Source organism: Ursus maritimus, unplaced genomic scaffold, assembly GCF_017311325.1.
Source record: "Ursus maritimus isolate PB19 unplaced genomic scaffold, ASM1731132v1 scaffold_32, whole genome shotgun sequence".
NCBI classification, from domain to species: Eukaryota; Metazoa; Chordata; class Mammalia; order Carnivora; family Ursidae; genus Ursus; species Ursus maritimus.
Genome location: NW_024425786.1, coordinates 11,704,445 through 11,726,198, shown reverse-complemented (window position 1 = coordinate 11,726,198; position 21,754 = coordinate 11,704,445). Strand labels below are relative to the sequence as shown.

The 21,754-nt window shown below is 42.6% G+C and overlaps 1 protein-coding gene across 2 annotated transcripts in view; it reads left to right on the top strand.

The window, feature by feature from the left end:
- Nucleotides 1-21,754, top strand: part of FBXO42 (F-box protein 42) — a 92,497-nt gene that overhangs the window by 65,485 nt on the left and 5,258 nt on the right. For both annotated transcript variants that reach the window (XM_040645835.1, XM_040645833.1), the window contains exons 5-9: nucleotides 16,933-17,086; nucleotides 18,013-18,123; nucleotides 19,586-19,682; nucleotides 20,161-20,217; nucleotides 21,156-21,272. In XM_040645835.1, coding sequence (XP_040501769.1) covers nucleotides 16,933-17,086; nucleotides 18,013-18,123; nucleotides 19,586-19,682; nucleotides 20,161-20,217; nucleotides 21,156-21,272 — 536 coding nt within the window. The remainder of the gene's footprint in view (nucleotides 1-16,932; nucleotides 17,087-18,012; nucleotides 18,124-19,585; nucleotides 19,683-20,160; nucleotides 20,218-21,155; nucleotides 21,273-21,754) is intronic.

Genomic DNA, 21,754 nt, shown 5'->3' with positions numbered 1-21,754 from the left:
GGAGGGTAAGTCTGGGACATAGCAGTATGTGGAGGTCAGGAAGGAAAGGGGAAAACAGCAAAAAAAAAAACAGAAAAGGAGCACCCGAGGAGGTGGGGAAAAACCAGGAGAATGTGGCATCTTGGAAGCCACCATACATGGAAGTGTTTCCAGGAGAGAGGAGATAATCAGCTGGGTCCTGCACGGTGAAGAGGTCAGGTCATTTGAGGACTTAGAATTGTCTTTAAATTTAGTAAAGAGTATTTTCAATAAGAATTGCCTTTAAAGTCAATAAAGAGTATTTTCGATGAGCTATCGATAAGGATGAAAGTGTATTTGGAAAGGTTTCAAGACAATGGGAAGAGAGGAGCTGAAGACAGGAAGCATAAACAGTGCATTCCAGTTTTTGAAATTTTGCTGTAAAAGAGAGCAGAGAAATGAGATGCTAAGTGGAGGGGAATGTAGAATTGAGAGATTTTTTTTTTTTTTAAGATGACAGATTGTATAGCATCTTCATGCTGATGGGAATTATCTAGAGGGAGGAATGGGTGTGGGTGGAGAGGAAGGCTTGTGAGAGCTGTGTCCTCCCGGTGGTGAGAAAGGCAGAGGGGTTGGCCTTGGATGGGAGCATTGACTATTTATCCAAAGGAACAGGAAGCGTTATGTGATTACAGATGCTGGCGGATGGATAGATGTGGGAACTGGTGGAAGTTCTTACTGATTGCTTTATCACTCGGATAAAATAACTGAATGTGGGACAGAACAGAAGCTTTTGGAAATCCTGGAGGGTGATTATGAATGTACAATTGTCTACATTGTAGTCTTTGCCAGACGGTTCGAGGAAGTTGAATGTTCCACCTTCTGGTGTTGTACTAAGGGAACACCTTAATTCTTAATCAGCCTGTGTTCCATTCCCAAAGCAACTGCACAGTTCTTGGGATAGGTTCTTCAAAAGACTAATGTTTAAACCGCTGTTTCTAAAATACCCTTTAGTCAGACTGAGGCTAATTTTGTCATCTGTTTAATATATAATGACATCATCAGTCACAGCCTTTTTTGGTTACTTCAAATCACAGTTGAGATTCTCGAGCATACATTTTTACACTTAAAATTGGAGTGTTCTGATTTTCAGAACTTCTTAAACATTAACCCACACCCATTTACAAAAGGGGAACAAATTTCAGGGGCACCTGGGTGGCTCAGTCGGTTGAGCATCTGCCTTTGGCTTGGGTCATGATCCCAGGGTCCTGGGATCGAGCCCCGAATCCAGCTCTTTGCTCAGCAGGGAGCCAGCTTCTCCCTCTCCCTGCCGCTCGCCCTGCTTGTGTTCTCTTTCTCTGTCAAATAAATAAATCTTTTAAAAATGTTTAGGGGCGCCTGGGTGGCACAGTCGTTAAGTGTCTGCCTTCGGCTCAGGGCGTGATCCCGGCGTTCTGGGATCGAGCCCCACATCAGGCTCCTCCGCTAGGAGCCTGCTTCTCCCTCTCCCACTCCCCCTGCTGTGTTCCCTCTCTCGCTGGCTGTCTCTCTGTCAAATAAATAAATAATCTTTAAAAAAAAAAAAAATGTTTAAAGGGGGGGGGCGCAAATTTCAGTGTTAGAATTTTCCACAGGTAGGAGAGTCGGCACGTGTTAGGGGAAGATTTAAAGCTCGGCCTGTCATCTCTGTTAACCAGTCCCAGAGAACAGTTAACTTTTGCACTATGTTCTCCCAATAGAATCTTCTTGCCCAGTAAATCCTTTTGCTTTTCATTTTCTTCCCTGTCAGTCACACGTGCAATTCCAAGTGATGGCTTACAGTTCAGGACCTTTGTTTTAGAAAACACTCAGGACAGGGATACAGAGCCGAGCCATGAGCCATGTGTTCTGGTCTTGGCCTGGCGACTCCTGAGCTGCTTGCCTCTGAAGTTAATCCTTAATCACTTCTGCATTCCCTGGGCTTCGATTTCCTTCTCTGTGAAAGAGGAAGAGACAGGATCACTGTTTGTAAAAATCCCATAGCAGATCACTTTTATCCAAGTCACCTAAAAATACTAAAAATAATAGATTGCTCAACCTCATACCAGACTCACCTTATCTCAAGGGGTTGGGGTTAGAGTGGTGGATCTTTAAAAAAAAAACAAAACACAAAATGTCCCAGTTGATTCTAAACCTAGCTAAATTTGGAAATCCTGGATCCCTGTGATATCTTTTGGCTTTCTTGTCTGTGACCTCACTTTGTTACCACAGTCTGTTAGGTGAGTGTGTAATGTGCTGCACTCCCTAACTGTTGTTAGGAAGGATGGCTGCTCTGTGCTCTCTTAACTGCTTCTTTGTAGAAAGAGCTTCCTTTTACCCTAGTTAGTGGCCTGCTGTCTGAGGAAACGTGTATGGACACCCTTGAGAGGGTTTTGGGGGTGGAATGTTGGTGGTCTCAGATTCTTTAAACATACTATCTAACCTTCAAAGCAAGCCAATTATATTGGCACTGCTATTATCCCCATTTTACAGATGAGGAAACTGAAGCTTAGAAAATCACCTAGTAATTTACCTAAGATCACACAGCCAATAAATGATGGAGCAGTGATTGAAACCCAAGATTTTGTCTCTAAAGTCTGTGTTCTTTCTACGCTACCATGCTGTGAGTAGTATTATTTTTTCTATAATTTATTTCACATTACCTATTTTTTAAAACTTTTTAAATAGACTTTATTTTAGAATAGAACAGAGTTCCCATATACCCACACCCAGTTTTGCCTATTAACATCTTGCATTAGTATAGTACATTTATGACAATGAATGAACCAATACTGATACATTATTATTAACTAAAGTTCATACTTTAGTAAATCTTTTCTTGGTTATTAAATGTCTTGATTACCAAAACGTATTAAAATCTGTCCGTGTTGAAAATTCTATATCCTTTATCTACTTGGTCCAACTCATGAGCCTTTTCTGTCCTTTCTTAAAACCCTATAAACCTTTTCTTATTTTAGATAGAGGTCTGAGTGTGTCACTGAGCATAAGCAGTGACTTTCCTTAGAATTCTGGGCTTTCGGGGGCACCTGGGTAGCTCATATGGTTGAGCATCTGTTTTAAACTCAGGTCATGATTTCAGGGTCCTGGGATAGAGCCCTGTGTTGGGCTCTCTGCTCAGGAGGGAGCATGCTTCTCCCTCTCCCTGCCCCCCGCCCCGGTCAAATAAATAAATAAAATCTTTAAAAAAGAAAAGAATTCTGGGCTTTCATATCAGCACTGTTATCCTGTCTGCCTACCACCTTGAGAAGCAATTTTTGGTTGCTCTTGGGTTTCCTGTGCAGTAAAACTCTCAGACCATCTAGTGTTTCCGGTTTTCTCAAGTATCCACATAACTTCCCCTCCCCCCAACAGCACTTGATGTGTTTTGAGCACAGTAAACTTCATTTTGCATGATGCCTTATCTCTGTGTATCTCCATTGCTATGTAGATTTATTGATTTTACTTTGTGTCTTGAATGAAATTGCAGAAGGCTAATCTTGTGTGGGGGGAACACAAAAGATACTATCCTAGAGTCATTCCTGACTCGTGCCCCATGGATGACACTGTTGGTTTTCAGGATGCTTAGCAGTGCCTTGTACCAGCTCCTGCCCAGTGCATATTGTTTGAATGTTTATTCTCTGTACAGTCAGGATTGGTCTGGTTTCCCAAGTTTTCCAGCCCTTGTAACTTCGAGAAGATTTTGTAAAGGATCTACGGGGTGGCCTTTCTTGGTGGGCAAGGGTTGGGATGGGTCATTTATTAACTTGAAATATCAACTTAAATCCTTGGTGACTACCTTATCCTTTCAAAGCTTAGAGGCTGCTTCATCTCTTTGGGAAATGAACTCCTGGACTGTTGCTTTAATGAATCCTACTTTTCACACAAGCAGTGCCCCTGATAATTTCCTCTATTCCATAATTCTCTCTGGAAGTGGTTATGGGCTATGGATTTTATATTTGATTTGTTGGCTTTTGTGCTGTGTTCCTTTTTTACCTTCTTTCCCATTTTAGTAAGGTTTCGAAATCCCTTGTCCCATCTTAAAATGTTTCTTGCTGTTTGTTTGATTTACATGCGTGAGTTATAGCATGATTGCATTTTATTTGAGGACTATGTTCTTAAAGACCTCACATAATGAATTTTCTGGCAGTGGATTGGTGGCCTGTTTACTGGTTAAAGCAGTGGGTGATGCCATGCAACAGTGGTATAAACATGATTGATAGTTCACTATCAGCTCAGATGTTGGCTATTCTTTTTTTCTTAACAATACTTTTTAAAGACCTAATTACATATAGTAAAATGCACGTATCTTAAGTACACAACTCAGACCTGTAAAAGTATGTATAGAGGGGCGCCTGGGTGGTGCAGTCGGTTGAACATCCAGCTCTTGGTTTCAGCCCAGGTTGTGATCTCAGAGTCCTAGGATCGAGCCCTGCGTCAGGCTCTGCGCTCAGCATGGAGTCTGCTTGAGATTCTCTCTCTCCCTCTGCCCCCACCGCTCTTTCTCAAATAAATAAATCTTAAAAAAAAAAAAAAAAAGTGGGGCGCCTGGGTGGCGCAGTCGTTAAGCGTCTGCCTTCGGCTCAGGACGTGATCCCAGAGTTCTGGGATCGAGCCCCACGTCAGGCTCTTCCGCTGGAAGCCTGCTTCTTCCTCTCTCACTCCCCCTGCTTGTGTTCCCTCTCCCGCTGGCTGTCTCTGTCAAATAAAGAAATAAAATCTTTGAAAAAAAAAAAAAAAGTATGTAGGGGTGCCTGGGTGGCTCAGTTGGTTAAATATCTGACTCTTGATTTCAGTTCAGGTCATGCTGTCAGGATTGTAAGATCAAGTCCCACATCGGGCTCTTTGCTGGACGTGGAGCCTGCTTAAGATTCTCTCCCTCCCTTCCTCTCTGCCCCTCTCCCCCCAACACATGTGTGCTCTCTTAAAAAAAAAAAAACAAAACATAAATAAAACTCATTGGGAAAAAAAAAAGTATGTATACAGCCATGTGATTATCACCCAGGTCAAGATACAAAATACTTCTATAACCTCAGAAAGTTCCCTCATGCCCTTTCCTGTCAATACCACTCTCCACAAATCACCTTCTGACTTCTAAGTGATTTGAGATTCATCTTGGTTTCTTGCAGATTCATCCATGTGGTTGCATTTATCAGTGGTTTATTCCTTCTCATTGCTGTGAATTTTCCATAATGTGAATATACTACTATTTTTTTTTAACTCATCCTCCTGTTGATGGATACTTGGGTTATTTCCATTTTGAACATATTTGCAGTTAACATTCTCATATAAATTTGTGGACGTATCACTCATTTCTTACTTAAGACCTACTTGTCAACTTTAAGAAATATTCTAGGGGTGGCACTTGGCTGGCTCGGTCAGTAGGGCACACAGCTCTTGATCTTGGGATTGTAAGTTCGAGTCCCATATTGGGTGTGGAGATTACTTAAAAATAATAATAATAAAAATCTTTAAAAAAAAAAGGAAAAGGAATATTCTGAATATGGTGAATATCCCAGAGAGTTCTCTGTTTACTTAGTAGGAAGATCTGATGATATAACCTAAGTATTGTAGAGGGTTGGGGAGGAAAAACTGCTTGTCTAATAATTAAAGGTACTGCTTATAATGAGGGCCTCCCCACCTAAAGTGATGGAAGGAATGTGTTGGGAGAGGGAGGGAGGCTGGTTGGTAACAACATTCAGAGCTTGGTTTTTGTGCCAGGCAAACACAGGTTTGCATCAGATCTCTGTTGCTTCGTAACTGGTGACCCAAATGGGTTATTTAACATCTAATTTGCCTTACCTTTAGAGTGGAGATGGTAATACCTACCTTTCATAGTTTCTGTTCAGATTGTATCCCATACAGTATTCAGCTGAAGAGGGAATATAGAATCTGATTAAGTTGACACCTTTATATATACTGAAGTACTAGCTACAGAGTGGGGAGTGGTCAGAAGGTATCCTCAAGTTCCCAGAGCTTGAAAAGTGATTGCATTCATCCATCTGTATTTATTTTCGTGGCTTTATTTGTTGAGTGTTTATGGTCAGTGCTGTCCTAGCTATAGCAGGTACAGGCGTGAACAAGATACAGGGTCTTTTGGGGAAAGACAGACAATAAACCAGTCAATCAATATAAAGAGAACATAAAGCACTAAGAAGAGAATAACTGGTGGTTCCAAAGAGCAGACAGCATGTTTAAAATAAGTTATAGGGGCGCCAGTGTGGTTCAGTCACACACAAGTCCAAAAGAAGGCCACGCCTGTGCGTCTGACTCTTGATTTCAGCTCAGGTCGTGATCTCAGGGTCGTGGGATCAAGCCTGGTGTCAGACTCTGTGCTCAGCACGGAATCTGCTTGTCCCTTTCCCTCTGCTCCTCCCCCCTGCTCTTTTGGCGCTCTCTCAAATAAATAAATAAAATCTTTAAAAAAAAAAAAAAAAGAAAAGTTATAAACCGTGTCAAGCCAGGACCTCTGTATAGACGCGTGGATTTTTAAAGGAAATCTGATTTATGAAGAGAGAAGTAGCACACTAATGAATTTGGATTCTTTTCACAGTTTGTTACAATTTATTTTTAAGGCCAGTTATGTGTTTTTATTAAGATGATTTGCTTTTGATTAAAATGACTATGAAGTATATTAAACACCTTTCTGTTTTCATAGAAGGAAGGCACCCAGGTGCCCAGCTACCACTTCCATGTGCTAGTCTCTGTGAAGAAGGCAGAGGATATTACTTAAGCTACTGCTTTAAGTTCTTTGTTATATTAGCTCCTTCCTGAACCCTGGACCCGCTCCTGGTTAATCTTCATTATGAGTTGGTGGTTTCTTCTTGTCTCCTCTGGGCATTTGAAGTCTTGGAAACAACCTGGATCTGTGGTGGTCTCGGGGGGTGTGCATGAGAGCAGAGCCAGTGGGTTCCCCTAGGAAAGGAAGGAATCCTTCCTGTTTAGTTCAGAACCTGGGATTTTTCCAGAATACCTGCTTTTCTAAGGTGGGTACAACATTCTCTCCTGTTGGAGAGAAGAGTGGGAAAATTTGCATAGCACAAATCTGGGTAAATCTCAGTCTTCCAGGGGAGAGAATAAATAAGATTATACCATATTTCAGTTTGGCTCTCTCCCGCCTGACTAGGATTTTCCTGTTTTGACACCAGGCCAGAAAGTTTATGACTAGCAATGTTGTTTTTACTTCTAAACAGAGCCACTTCAAAGGGTACCCACTCTCCAAACCCCCATTAGAACTGCAATTAACAAGTTATCAGATTAAGCAGACGGTGGACCTCCTCTCTTCCTGGAGAAATTGAATCAAAAGACTACTTAGAAATGGTAACAAGGAACTATTATTGGTTTCATGTTGTTAATTTTTAGCTGATAAGTGCTATCCTATTCATCAGGTGGCCTTTCACTGGGTTTATGTAGAAGTGAAAACAATGCCAGTAGGGAATGTCTTTGTTAATGCCTGTGGCATATGCGGGCATACAGGATCTAAACGTTTCTCATGCCTATTACAAAAGTTCCTCTTGTTTTGGATGTTCTGTAAGTGACCCAAGGAGTGTTGTCTTTAAAAAATGTGGGTATAGGGGCGCCTGGGTGGCTCAGTCGTTAGCGTCTGCCTTTGGCTCAGGGCGTGATCCCGGTGTTCTGGGATCGGGCTCCACATCGGGCTCCTCTGCTAGGAGCCTGTTTCTTCCTCTCCCACTCCTCCTGCTTGTGTTCCCTCTCTCGCTGGCCGTCTCTATCTGTGTCAAATGAATAAATAAAATCTTTAAAAAAAAATGCGGGTATAATTATAATAATGAAAATGTATGCCCTGAAGCCCGAGACCCAGACAGGCTTTGTCTAATATCAGTGAATTGTTTTGATATCAATCAGTAACTTTCTGGCCATTTTGCAACTGAAGGATGAAATAGTAAAAGAAAAAAAAAATGGCAGTGTAAGGGAGACATACCAAAAAGTGTTGGAGCTTACCCCTGCTGAGTGACTGGCTGATGCCTTCAGGGTAGGTTGTGCTGAACCCCAGCCACTTCTTATCCCAACTCTGGAGGGATCTTTAACCATTTGGTTTCCAGGGTTGGGTTTAGGTCCGCATTTTCATAAGAAATAGTTCTTGCCCTTTAGGATAGTAAAATCTTATTGGGAGACTCTAAATGGATAATTTCAACACAGTGTGCCAAGTTCTGGGACTGAAGTAGATTCGGGATGTCCCTTCCCTGTGTACCCCTCCCCTTCCAGGAGGCTAATTAGCCCAGCATGGGAGGGATGTGCTAGCGGAGGTCCCAAAGAAGGCCCCCAAAGAAGGCCGTGCCTGTGCAGAAGAATTTAGTGTTCTGCATCCAGTACCAGGTTCTTTGTAACTTAAATCTCTATTTTAGACTGAGTTTAAATGGCGTACTTGACTAGAACTGAGTTCTAGAAAGCCGTGTAGGAGTTCTGTAGTGACTTTGCCAAAGAGTAACTTTATATTTGCTTCCTACTTTGTTTCTGTAAAATAAGCACTATGGTTTTTTATCTTCTGAGAGCATCTCTATAAATGCAAAGACTTATTGTAATTATTATTGGCCACATTGATGGTAAATTGGAAACATTTTCATTATCAGGAGAGAGACTGATATCTGGTCCAGACAGAACCCCTGTGGACCTTGTCTGTGTACTTTGGAGACCATTCTGAATAGTTACTTGTCTTCTAGGTGTTTACAGCCCAAGATAGACTTTATACTCAGGAATTGTAAAATGATCTCAATTTTCCTTTTGTCTCTTCATTCTTGAAACAATAAAACTGTGAAACATGCTTTCCTTGTTTCTGTGACAAAAGTATTACCTATAAAATCAGCAGTTGAGAAATAGAAGCAGTTAAATTATAACTCCAGCAGTTTTTCTTTGAGGGATTTCTTGCCTCTTAAGCTGTAAATGCTGTCCCGTCCTCTCGTGCCCTCTGGGTTTTCTGATTCAGATGCTAATGTGGTGTTCTGGGAAATGCCTTTCCAAATTATTCTTTTCCTGACCTCTGAACTCTTGCTATCAAGGTCAGTCACTTCACACACTACCATAATGACAGCTCTATCAAGCCAGAGGCTTGGTCAGCTTCCCAAGACCCAGCTTGGATTCTCTCAGCAAAATCCATCTCTCCTACCCCCTGTGCACACACCAGCTCAAGGCTCCTGGCTACCACAGAGAAGTAGTACCCACACAAAAGAAGTTGTGAGGTAGGATTGTAGGTCAGCCTGGTCTGTCTGGTCTTATTTTGCCCTGAAGGCCAGTTCTGTGTGGGAAGGACTTAGGGTGCTGCCTCTGGAGCTTCAAGGGAGTGCCTTTCTTTGGACCTACCCTGTGAAAGTGAGTGCGTGTGAAGAGTTGCTAACACGAAGTGGGGACTGTGACCTGGAACCTCAGCAGTTACTCATGCTTTAATGTCCCCATCGGCATCATTACTGTAAGCTATTTGAAAGCATCCAGAGGAGAGGAAAACCTTTTGATTGCCAGTTAAGAACCAATTTAGACCAAGTCCCCTTTAAAAAGCAAATCACATGGCAGAACATTCTGGAATTCCATGAGCAAAGTAAAAGATTTTGTCCAGTACTTTTCTTCTGGATTTATTAGTATGCTCGTGAGTCCCATGGTTAAATTTTTCATGCTCATAGTCGTTTTCAGACTTTACCTCCTGTAAGTCCCTAGTTCCTAGTCTTCAGTCTATTTTCAGAGTCATGGAGAACTATTAGCAGGTAACCTATGTTTTTGTAAATAAGTCTTAAAGTGATTTGCCTGAAAGCCAGTAGGTGGAACTTTTTTTTTCCCTTTTATCTATTTTGCAAAGTGTAAGTTCAGTGACCTGTAGATGAGGAGAAATGTTTGTATACTGAAAATGTGAGTGTTCTTTTCAGCACCCCGGTGAGCAAAGCATTTGTCAAGGAAAGCCCACTTTGGACCCTTGTCCTTACTCTGTTAACCAAAATGAAGTGTTCCACGTAGTCATATACTGAGTATGCGTAGAAGAAACTGCTCAGGGTGCCTGGGTGGTGCAGTCGGTTGAGCACCCACCTCTGGGTTTAGGCTCAGGTTGTGATCTTATGGGTGGTGGGATCGAGCCCCTTGTGGGGCTCTGCACTCAGCAGGGAGTCTGCTTGAGATTCTCTCCCTCTGTTCTCCCTGCCGCTCCCCCCCGCCCCGCCAGCTTACACACACATGCGCTTGCTCACTGTCTCTCAAATAAGTAAATCTTAGAAGGGAAGGAGGGAAGGGAAGGAAAGAAAAGAAGGGCAGGCTATATAGATTCCATTTTAATGTCATTTTGGAGCATTATCTAACAGGCTCACTCAAGGATGGTTTAACTCTACAGTATGGTTCTCCGAGTCTAGTCCCCAAACCTGAACATCACCGGGAAGCTTATTAGCAATGTAACTTCTGGGCCCCCACCCCATACCTACTAAATAGGAAAGGCGGAAGGAAGGCCCAGGGATCTGCATTGTAACAACTCCCCCAGCTGCTTTTAACATATGCTGGAGTTTGAGAACTAACGCTCTGGGGGGATGGTGGCTATTGTTTATAACACCTTAATAATAAATCGATAATATTAATAAAGACCAATCATGGAGTAGAGATGTAGAAATAATGTCTTAGCCATGCATAAAATTATAGGCATCCCTAATTAAAACCAGTACTTGTTTTATCTTGTATCAGACTTTCGAGCTGCTCTTCTGGTCCTTGGTTCTGTGTGAATAGAAACTACAGTTGTGGGAAAGTGGCAAAGAAACCAAACCAGCATTTGAAATTGCTTCACTGTTTTACCATCTTCTTTGCAAAAGTAAACAAGAATACCTTGTAATTCTGCCACTGTCTTTCACATGTGAAATTCCTGATTTCATAGGAACCTTGGGGAGCATCTGAACTGATCAGTAATTTTAGGGAATGTTAGTTCTGTGTAGGGGGTGCCTGTCTGACTATCCAGTTTCCCACACCTGCCTTTTGGCATGTGCCTTATTCAGGGATTTGCCCCATTGGTCATATCTGCTGTGTGATTATGTTTGAGGAGTGAACCCTGTGAGGCTAACCATTGGCTCTGGGGAACAGGCCTGAGTAACATGGTTTGATAAGGGCACATTTGGTCCTATGGTGCTTGATGAGAACCTGCATGAGAGCAACACCCTTTCTTTTTCTACTTTTGTGATGCGATGATATTTAGACTTTGTCTGGAGGCTCAGTAGCCACATTATTTTGAAGGTAGGCCAAGAGATGTCCTGATGAGTATAAATCCTTCATATATAAATTTTCTTGAGGGAAGGGGATTTATTTCATCATACGTCACCATGATGATGATGATGGGCCTCTTAACTGTGGAGGGTCTGCTGTTGTCGAAGTACTTTATAATGTACCAGATTTCCAGTGAATCAGTCTCTGGTGTAGTAGGCAGGTATGTTAATAAAAATTTCTTAAATATGCCATCATTCTAGCTACTGTATGGGATGAATTCTCAGAGTCTAGTCCCCAAACCTGAACATCACCTGGAAGCTTATTAGCAATGTAACTTCTGGGCCCCCACCCCATACCTACTAAATAGGAAAGGCGGAAGGAATGCCCGTATGTACACGTATGTACAATTCTTCAAAGTTTTGGACCTCACATTTTGTCTAGTACTAGTTCATATAAAAGTTATTTCCCTTCTCTAACGGCGTGGTCATGTTTTGGGGGGTTTTTGTTTGTTTGCTTTGTTTTTTTTAGAAAGTTTTAAGTACTCTTGAAATAGCTTGCTTTTCTTGGAACTTTAAAACAATAGATAAAGGTATGTAATTTGAACATGAGTTTTCTTGTTTTTTCAGAATTCTAGTACAGACTTACTGTTTGTTTTCCAGAACTCCACTTGGCTAAAAAGACCATTTATTCTTCAAGTTATAGAAACTGCCAGAGTTCATTGACCCATGCAGTCTCTGACCTCACGATAAATTTAATTCATTCAATTTGTGAACCTTGAATTAAGATCATCGGGAGGGGAGTTAAAAACCCTCTGCTTTAAACGAATTCAAAATATGAGGGCACCTGGGTTGCTCAGTCGGTGAAGCGTCTGCCTTCAGCTCAGGTCATGATCTCAAGGTCCTGGAATGGAGCCCCACAGCTGGTGGGCTCCCTGCTCAGCGGCGTGTCTGTTTCTCCCCCTCCCCCTCCCCCTTCTCCTCTCCCTCTCTAGCTCTTGCTCTCTCAAATAAACAACAAAAAAATTTTTTTTGCAGGCTCCCCGCTGAGCAGGGAGCTGGTCGTGGGGCCTGATCCCAGGACCCTGGGATCATGACCTGAGCCGAAGGCAGACACCTAGCCATCTGAGCCACCCAGGCGCCCCTCAAATAAACAAAATTTAAAAAAAAACAAATTCATGGATTCTTAGAAATGATCAAATTAGGGACTTTTTACAGAGGCTTCACTATTGATTCTTTAATAAGAATTTAAAAGTATCCAGTTTGCAACAAATACAAACATTATATGCATAATTGGGTCATAGAAAATATGATACATCAGTATCTTTGACCTCTTCTTCCTGAACTAACTATATAGGGGTTGTATGTTGAATTCTGTGCACCCCCCCCCGCTTCATCTGTTCTTGTATGGTAATTTTTTCCCACTTTCCTTACAAATTTAGGTGGAGGAACACAGTTAACTTTTAGTGTGATCCTACTTAGTTGTCAGAATATTTAAGATGCTGAAATTAAAATGTATATTTGTGACATGAAATAGGCCTTGGAAATGCTGGATGAGGGAGTTCTCCCACTCCTTAGGATAGGAAGTAGAGGGAAGGATTTGGCTTTCTAAAAGGTCAAGATATTTGAGGAGTCACTTATTTTTTTAAGATTTTATTTATTAGAGAAAGCATGAGAGGGGGACGGTCAGAGGGAGAAACAGACTCCCCACTGAGCAGGGAGCCTGATGTGGGGCTCAGTCCCGGGACTGTGGAATCATGACTTGAGCTGAAGGCAGATGCTTAACCGACTGAGCCACTCAGGCACCCCGAGAAGTCACTTTGGAAAGTCCTTACCTAAGATAATTCTTAAGGATTGATTTGTCATTGTCACCGGCCCCAGTTTACCTTTCCTTAGAGAGTCCAGAGAATAAGTAAAGGGTCCTTTAACAGAGGTAGGATGTGACCCAGAGCCTTGTGGAGAAAAAGAGGTCCTAAGAAAAGTGTTTTGTTCAGTTTACTTACCTCTCCTGTGTACTCTTTGTGGCTTACCTAATTAAGACTTAGGAAAGTGCTTTTTCAGCTTTGAAACACTCCAACCTTTTAAAGTATCTGACTTGCTTGTGGCAACCACTCAGAAAGAATGTATGTGTATGCATGAAAAGCAATTTAATATAATGGGTAAGAGAATGAGGTTTAAATCCAGACTAAATGAGATTAGAATTCTCACTCCACCACTTAGTTCTATGACCTTGGGTAGGTTATTTAAATGAGCTGTGCCTCAGTATTCTCATCTGTAAAATGGGAATAAAACTAGGGTTTTTTTTTTTTTTTTAAAGGGAAGGATTAAATTAGCTTTTGCATGCAAAGTACTTAGTTGGTGCCTAGCATATGATAATTGTAACTATTAGTCATTATCATTAGTAGTAGCAGTAGTTCATAGTAGCAATTGCTATTTCTCTTAAAAATCAAGTCACCTGGGACGCCTCGGTGGCTCAGTTGAGCATCCGACTCTTGGTTTCAGCTCAAGTCATGATCTCAGGGTCATGAGGTAGAGCCCCGTGTTGGGCTCTGCGCTCAGCATAGAGTCTGCTTGAGATTCTTTCCCCCTCCTTTTCCCTCCTATCTGCTTCTCATGCCCACACCCATGCTCATGCATGTCGCACACACTGTCTCTTATGCTTTCTCTCTCTCTAAAATAAGTAAGTAGGTAAGGAAATAATTAACTAACTAAATCTAGGGGAAAAAAATCAAGTCATCCATCCTTTCCTACCACCTTCCCGATAACCTCTAAACACAGGCACATGGTCAGTTGCTGCTTTCAGTTTTTGCCTAATAAAGCATGGACATAGATTGTTCTAAGACAAAGAGCCACACAATTTTTAAGTGCCACATAGTATTTTTTATATGAATATTCCTTGGTCTACTTTAACACTTCCAATGAGCATCCTTGTATTTATTTATTTTTTTTTCATTTTGCCCAGCTATCATTAGATTAATTCTTAGAAATGGAATTACTGATTGAAAGCATATGCACTTAAAAATTTTTTTTGAGATTTATTTATTTGAGAGAGAGAGAAAGCGAGTGAGAGTGCGGGGGGAGGGAAGAGGGAGAGGGAGAGAGAGAATCTTAAGAAGGCTGAACTCAGGGTTGGCTCAGTCGTTAAGCATCTGCCTTCGTCTTCCTTCGGCTCAGGTCATGATTCCAACGTTCTGGGATCCAGCCCAGCATCAGGCTCCCTGCTCAGCGGGAAGCCTGCTTCTCTCTCTCCCACTCCCCCTGCTTGTGTTTCCTCTCTTGCTGCCTCTCTCTCTGTCAAATAAATAAATAAAATCCTTAAAAAAAAAAAATTCTTTAAAAAAAAAAAAAAAAAAAGGCTGAACTCTCACCACCCTGAAACCGTGATCTGAGCCGAAATCAAGAGCCGGACACTTAACCTACTGAGCCACCCAGGTGCCCTGCACTTAAAATGTTTTGATATAAATTTGATACAAATGGTCAATTAAAAATTCTGTTTGATTGTTCCCATGCTTTTTAAAAAATTTAATTAATTTATTTTTTAAAGTAAGTGCTAGGCCCAACATGGGGCTTGAACTCAACAACCCCGAGGTCAGGAGTCACATGCTCCTCCAGCTGAGCCAGCGAGGTGCTCCTGATTACATGTTTTGCTGTTTTGGGGACCCTTGGTCTGCTGCTTCATTTTATTTTAAGTTTTTATTTAAATTCCAGTTACTTGGGGGATGCCTGTGTGGCTCAGTCAGTTGGGAGTCTGCTTTCAGCTCAGGTCGTTGGTCTAGGAGGCTTCCTCCTAGGAAGGCAAAAGGTTTTTTGTTTGTTTGTTTTTAATTTTATTTATTTATCAGAGAGAGAGTGGGAGAGGGAGCATAAGCAGGGGGAGTTGCAGGCAGAGGGAGAAGCAGACTCCGTGCTGAGCAAGGAGCCCGATGTGGGACTCGACCCCAGGACCCTGGGATCATGACCTGAGCCAAAGGCAGATAGATGCTTAACCAGCTGAGCCACCCAAGTGTCCCATGGGAAGGGAAAAGTTCTAAGTAGAACTTAACCCCCTTAATCATGATTCCAGTAGGGTATGAGGGTAGCAGGAGCAAGCTCATGGAGTACCTCAGCCAATATTCCCTCAGTCAGTGCTGCTAATTGACAGAATCATTCCTAGAGAAGACTTCTTTCGGTGGTGAGATCCTGTTTGATTGATGTCTGTTCTGTTAGGAAAGTGTTCAGAATAACTGATGCCACGTAGTACTCTTAGATGCTCACTCCATTTTCTGAGGATTGTACCTTCTCAGTAGATCATGGTAAGTTACTCTTAAGTGGGAGCCCAAGGAAGACAGCCACTTGCTCACTTTTTCAGCCTTGAGACTTTGTCATCAACGCCATTAGACCATGTTCGCAAAACCCCTTGCTGAAGGGGAAGGCCCACTTCTCTACCTGAATGGGAGCACCTCAGCTGCTATTAGCCTAATATACTGTTGGGATTCTTTCTGCTTAAGATTTTTTTTTTTTAATGGATCCTGAAGCATTAACAATTTTTTTTTCTTGAGTATTACAGTATTCACTGACACCTGGGTATTGAGACAGATTTCTTTGATCTTTAGTGAACTAAAGGTGGCACATAGAGTAAGAGATTAGGAGAAATCAAACTGTTATTTAAAAGACAGAATAGGCTCTGGAAAATCCTTCTTCTGTGTGACATTTGTTATCCCTAAGGTTTTCTAGCATAAGCCAGATTTCTGTTGTTTCAAGATTTGGTCAACATAGCTCAGAAGTCCAGCTTGGAGGACCTTAGTAGCCACTGCTGGTATCAGGCCTGCGGCTCCATTGGAATGCTCTCATACTGAGCCTGAAATTCTTCCCTCCATTTGTGCTAGTGAGGCCCACAGCTAGAGGCCTAGAGGTCGCAGTGCTAACATGTGACTCAGCACAAAGGAGAACTCCAGGCTGCCTCCTGTTTTGCCCAGGTTCGCTGACAACAGCTGTTTTTGCGTTGTACCCAGGTACTAGCCTGTATGTGTACTCCCTAGATTCCTTACATTCTTTCCTGTGTGGGATCTAGTAAGCTGATTAAAGGGATGGGCAAGAGAGTCAACATTTATTGAGCACCTGCTATGTGCCAGGCACTGTGTATGTGCTTTGGGTGTATTACTTATTTTTTATTTTATTTTTTTAAAGATTACTTATTAATTTATTTGAGAGAGAGAACATGAGCAGGGGGGAAGAGGGCGAAGCAGGCTCCCCGCTGAGCAGGGAGTCCAACGTGGGGCTCAGTTCCCAGGACCCTGCCAAAGGCAGGCGCTTAACTGACTGAGCCACCCAGATGCCCCTCAAATATATTATTTAATATTCAAAACAGCCTTATGAGATAGGTACTCTCATCCCTGATTTCAGGTAAGCAAAATAAGTAACTTTCCTCTAACTCAGGTTTCTCTGTTTTAATTATAAACAATGTATAAATTGGTAGTCCGTGATATTATAATAGTGATGTATGGCAACAGATGGTAGCTACACTTGTGGTGAACTTAGCATAATGTATCAACTTGTGGAATCACCACGTTGTACACCTGAAACTAATATCACATTGTGTGTCAACTATACTTAAAAAAAAAGATGTATAAATTGGTGATGGTTTTCTGGCAGACCTGCAGGCCAGTTTTGTTCTCCCCCTTTCCCTTATGTTTTATAGAATTGGTTTCCCTTTTGTGATTCTTTCAGGAAAAGATGATCTGTAGATGCCCTACCTATGGCTTGTGAGACCCTGAATCTTAACCATAATGTTATTGACCTTTCCTAGGATCCTATCCTTCCCCTAAAGCTGGAGCAACTCTGGTCGTGTACAAGGACCTGCTGGTGCTGTTCGGTGGGTGGACGCGGCCAAGCCCATATCCCCTACACCAACCAGAGAGATTCTTTGATGAAATACACACTTACTCACCCTCTAAAAACTGGTAAGCCACAAAGATACGATCCTTTCAATCTGGAATAAAAGATTTCAAATGAATGGACAACTCTACCTTCCTTTACCAGGAATCTCTTTGGGAATTTGATAAAAGCTCTGGACTCTTTTCCAGGAAACAAATTTATATATGTGCACAGATGTACTGACAGTTTCAGAGAGTTTACAGGAGCCCCTTAAAACCTAAAGCAAAGGGGCGCCTGGCTGGCTCAGTCGGTGGACCATGCGACTCTTGATCTCCAGTTTGTGAGTTCAAGCCCCATGTTCAGTGTAGAGCTTAACATTTAAAAAAGTTTTTTTTTTAAAGGTAAAAAAAAATAATAAAATAAAAGAATTTAAAAAAATACTAAACAAAAGCCAAAACCTCTATTCCAAAGAGAAGAAGTAGAAGAGATTTATTCCTCTACCTAGAAAAATAAATATGCCATTTGGACAATAGGAGGCTCTTCAGTTTGGGCTGCTAATTCCTCAGGTGTTCTGTGGATCCAGATGATTCATTGTTCCCTGCTATGTCTCCAAGACTGATTCCTGACTCTCTTTCCTTGTAATGGGCTACTTAGTACAGGGCTCTTGGCAGCTGCAGCTGATCAGGACTGTAGAAAGAAGTGGAAGGTGGTGCTCCTTTAGCGCGTTAGGCTGAAGCAGCCAAGGAGCCATGATGGCGTCTCTGGTCATCTCTCCATTCCACCTCTAAGCCATACACACTGAGAACTTGAAAGTGAGCATAGCTGTAGCAGGTTTGTAGGACAGGCATAATGCCTTCTGCCATCTTCCACTTATTATCCTAACAGTATCTCCACTGAAGGTGATAAGGTTGTCATTTTAAGTGGATACCTACTTACTGTTTCCACCTTAAACTCGTATGACCAGACACAGGTGGTGCTGACTTCTTGGCTTCCTCCCCTCTTTTTCTGTTAGGTGGAATTGCATTGTGACAACCCATGGGCCACCTCCCATGGCTGGCCATTCCTCCTGTGTGATAGACGATAAAATGATTGTCTTTGGTGGCTCCTTAGGATCCCGGCAAATGTAAGTCTATTTGGTTTGCTGCCTGTCAACCTGAAGGTAAACACTCCTGGGAGTAACAGGTCAGAAGAGTGAACTAGTCAGGTCAGTATCCCTCAGCATGGTTCTAATTGATCCAACCAGTTGTCGCTTCCTGGCGTTCTAGTTTTTGATCCCTTAATCACAAGCCATAGGTTGAAAACTTCCTGCATAAAAGCAGAGCTGTGTAGAATCTTTTCATTTGGTATTTGGTTCATTCCCAATGGTGGATCAAGTTCTGATATAGCCTCCCCCTTGTCTGTTTCTCCCTGCGCTTACAGAAGGCTGCCTTCTAAGAAGCAGAGTGCTTTTACTTGCTGTCCTTTATGACCCAGCCTGTGCCCTTCTTGGCTTTAGAGAAGGGAAGTAGATGGACAGGACAGGTTGAAAATGGTTCATTCTCCAAATGAGATGGGTTGGGGGAGTGGGTAGGTGGGAGAAAACTGTCAGGTCCGATGCACTTCTGTGAGGCTGTGCTCCCTACCTGCTGTCCTTACCATCTCTGGCCACAACTGGCCAGTTCAGGCCAGAGTCAAGAGCCAAAGCAGTCCATCTGAGTCACTCTCTAGAATTGGTAGTAGCTGTGTTAATGGTCATGAGAGGGAAGTTGATGAGCTCTCAGCAGTAAGAACATTCCAGACCCAACTCTCTTCTCTGTTAGACAAGCTATTCCCCATCTTCCTATTTCAAAACAGCTGCGGAGAGACTGTGAGCTGCCCCCCAGATAAGAAAGTTTAGGGCTTTACAGTATTAGCGTTCTTATTCCTGTGTGCCTCTGTATGAGTAAAGGACCTCAGCGAGGTGACAGTAACATAGAGACTGCCTTCTAGTAGTCTGTCCTTGCCATACTGGTCCCTTGGGGGTTGGAGATGCCAGTTTGTCCTTGATAAAGCTGCAGATCTCATTCGCCATGTTGAGATTACTTTTGGTAGCCAGAATCGGTAAATCTTTATCTCCTGAACGATGGTAGAGCTACCTTTTGCATCTTTTTTTTTCTCTTCCTTGTGGTTTTTGCTTTTGAACGGTTATATCTTGATCAGTAGCTATTTCCTGCTATCCCTCGTTCACTCTTTTAGGTACTAGTATGTGGCTGCAGACATGACTCAAAAGCGGCCTTATGGGTCAGCGGGAAGAGCAAAGGTTTGAAGGTCTTGAGATGGATTCCAAGGAAAGAAGGGGAAGAAAAATATAGTTTAAGATGCTGTGACCATGGCACTTTGCTGGGCATCTTTATAAATGTAACTTCCAGGGCACCTGGCTGCCTTAGTCAGTAGAGCATGCAACTCTTGATCTCAGGGTTATGAGTTCAATTCCCATGTCGGGCATGGAACCTACTTAAAAATAATAATTTAAAAAACAAATAAAATCTAAATGTAACTTCATTTATATCAGCTCTGTGGTCCTTGGGAGCTCCCAACTCCTTCAACCTTATGTCCTTCTCTTATAGGAGCAACGATGTCTGGGTCCTTGACCTTGAGCAGTGGGCGTGGTCCAAGCCGAACATCTCCGGCCCCAGTCCTCATCCTCGAGGTGGCCAATCTCAGGTGCTCAAGCATTAAAATAACTATTCAGCAAACACTGTAGCATCTTCCAGTTAGGATGGGAAAGGGAGGAGGGAGTCAGGTAAGCTGCCAACATGCATAAGCCAAAGAGACTTTGTGTTCTTTTTTGCTGGTATTTATTTTTCAACTTCTAATGGGTTGTGTTTATTTTTAGTGGCTTTTATATTGTGCCTCTCCCCAAAGCATTTACTTTGCTGTTTCATTTCTCAAGAGAACCCTGCATTTTATGTACACTCATGTTAATGTTTGATCAACAAGGAATATATCCATTCAGGTGAACCATCAGTAATTTGTTCGCAGGGATCGGAATTGACATAGTTTTGGGAAAATGGAGAGCTTATGGTGACTAGAATACTCTAATTTGGGTTCTGGGTAGGCTATTTTCATATACCACTAAATGCATAAGAGGTCAGATGCCTGTGTCTTTGTAGGTTTATTTTAAATGTCTTCCTCTCCCCAGATTGTCATAGATGATGCAACTATCTTAATCCTTGGAGGCTGTGGCGGTCCGAATGCTGTGAGTATTGCTGGTGTGGCATTCCAAGGCACATGCCGCTAAGACTTTAAAACTTGCTCCCCTGTCTCACCTTGTGAGCATGACATCCTTTTTATTGAGAGGATACCTTTTTCACTGTGGGTATATAGCCATGGTATTTTCTGGCCAAACTCTGCTGTTTTTTTTTGGTTTTGTTTTTTGGGGTTTTTTTGGTGGGGTGAGAGATGCTTTGAATCAGAGACATTTGTCTCTTAAGCATTCATATTTATATCTATATTCTTCCTACTCCCACTTCGTCTTTAGGCTGTAAGGTTTGCTGCTATCATTTTTTCAAGGAGGGGTGGGACAGGAAAACAGGCTGCTGCCAGAGTTTACATGGGATTTATTTAAGAATGCAGATTCAGAAAGTTGCAGGTGTGTCTTATCTCCCCTCTCCCCCACCAAATCACATACACACACAGACACACACCCAGGCAAAATTCAAAACCCAGGACCCTGAGATCATGATTCATGGGTTACAAGCACAATTCCATGTTCCATGCCAGTGGTAGTTTGTGAATGAATGAGGGCATGAGTGAATGAGTGACCACAAGTGTTGCTATGCTTTTTTTTTTTTTTTTAAGATTTTATTTATTTATATGACAGAGGGTGGGAGAGAGAGTGAGAGAAAGCACAAGCAGGGGGAGCAGCAGAGGGAGAGGGAGAAGCAGGCTCCCCACTAAGCAGGAAGCCTGATACGGGGCTCAGTCCCAGGACCCTGAGATCATGACCTGAGCCAAAGGCAGATGCTTAACCCACTGAGCTACCCAGGCGCCACACACCTGTTGCTATTCTTTCTGAAGAGCCCACACACCCTGTAGACCAGACAGCACAGCTTTGGGATTCCCGCTACGTATGTGTGGTGTATGTGTTGTGTAGCGTACCTCACCTGAGTCCTGGTATTGGTCCTTCTCTTCTAGCTCTTCAAGGATGCTTGGTTGTTGCACATGCACTCGGGCCCCTGGGCCTGGCAGCCACTCAAGGTAGAAAACGAAGACCATGGGGCCCCAGAACTGTGGTGCCACCCAGCTTGTCGGGTAAGCGAGAGAAGGGCCCCAACTATAAAGCCTAATTGGCTTGTCAGGTTTCCAAGCAAATATGTATGGAAATAAAAAACACCTTCATGTCGTAAAAGAAGTGGACATTAACCATTGCTCCTTGGGCATTGCTCATATGTGAACCTCTAGATGGGAAACCTGTGTGGGCCCCACTGATCCTTTTTTTTTTTAAGTATATTTATTTATTTGAGAAAGCGTGCTTGAGCACTAGCTGGGGAGGGGAGGGTGGGGTGGGGTGGTGGGGGGCAGAGGGGGAGAAGAAAGCAGCCTCCCCACTGGGCAGGGAGCCTGCTTCGGAGCTCAGTCTCAGGACCCCAGGATCATGACCCGAGCTGAAGGCAGACACTTAACCGACTGAGCCACCCAGGCGCCCCAAGTTTGTTTATTTATTTATGTAATCTCTACGCTGAACGTGGGGATTGAACTCCTGACACCAAGATCAAGAGTCACATGCTCCACTG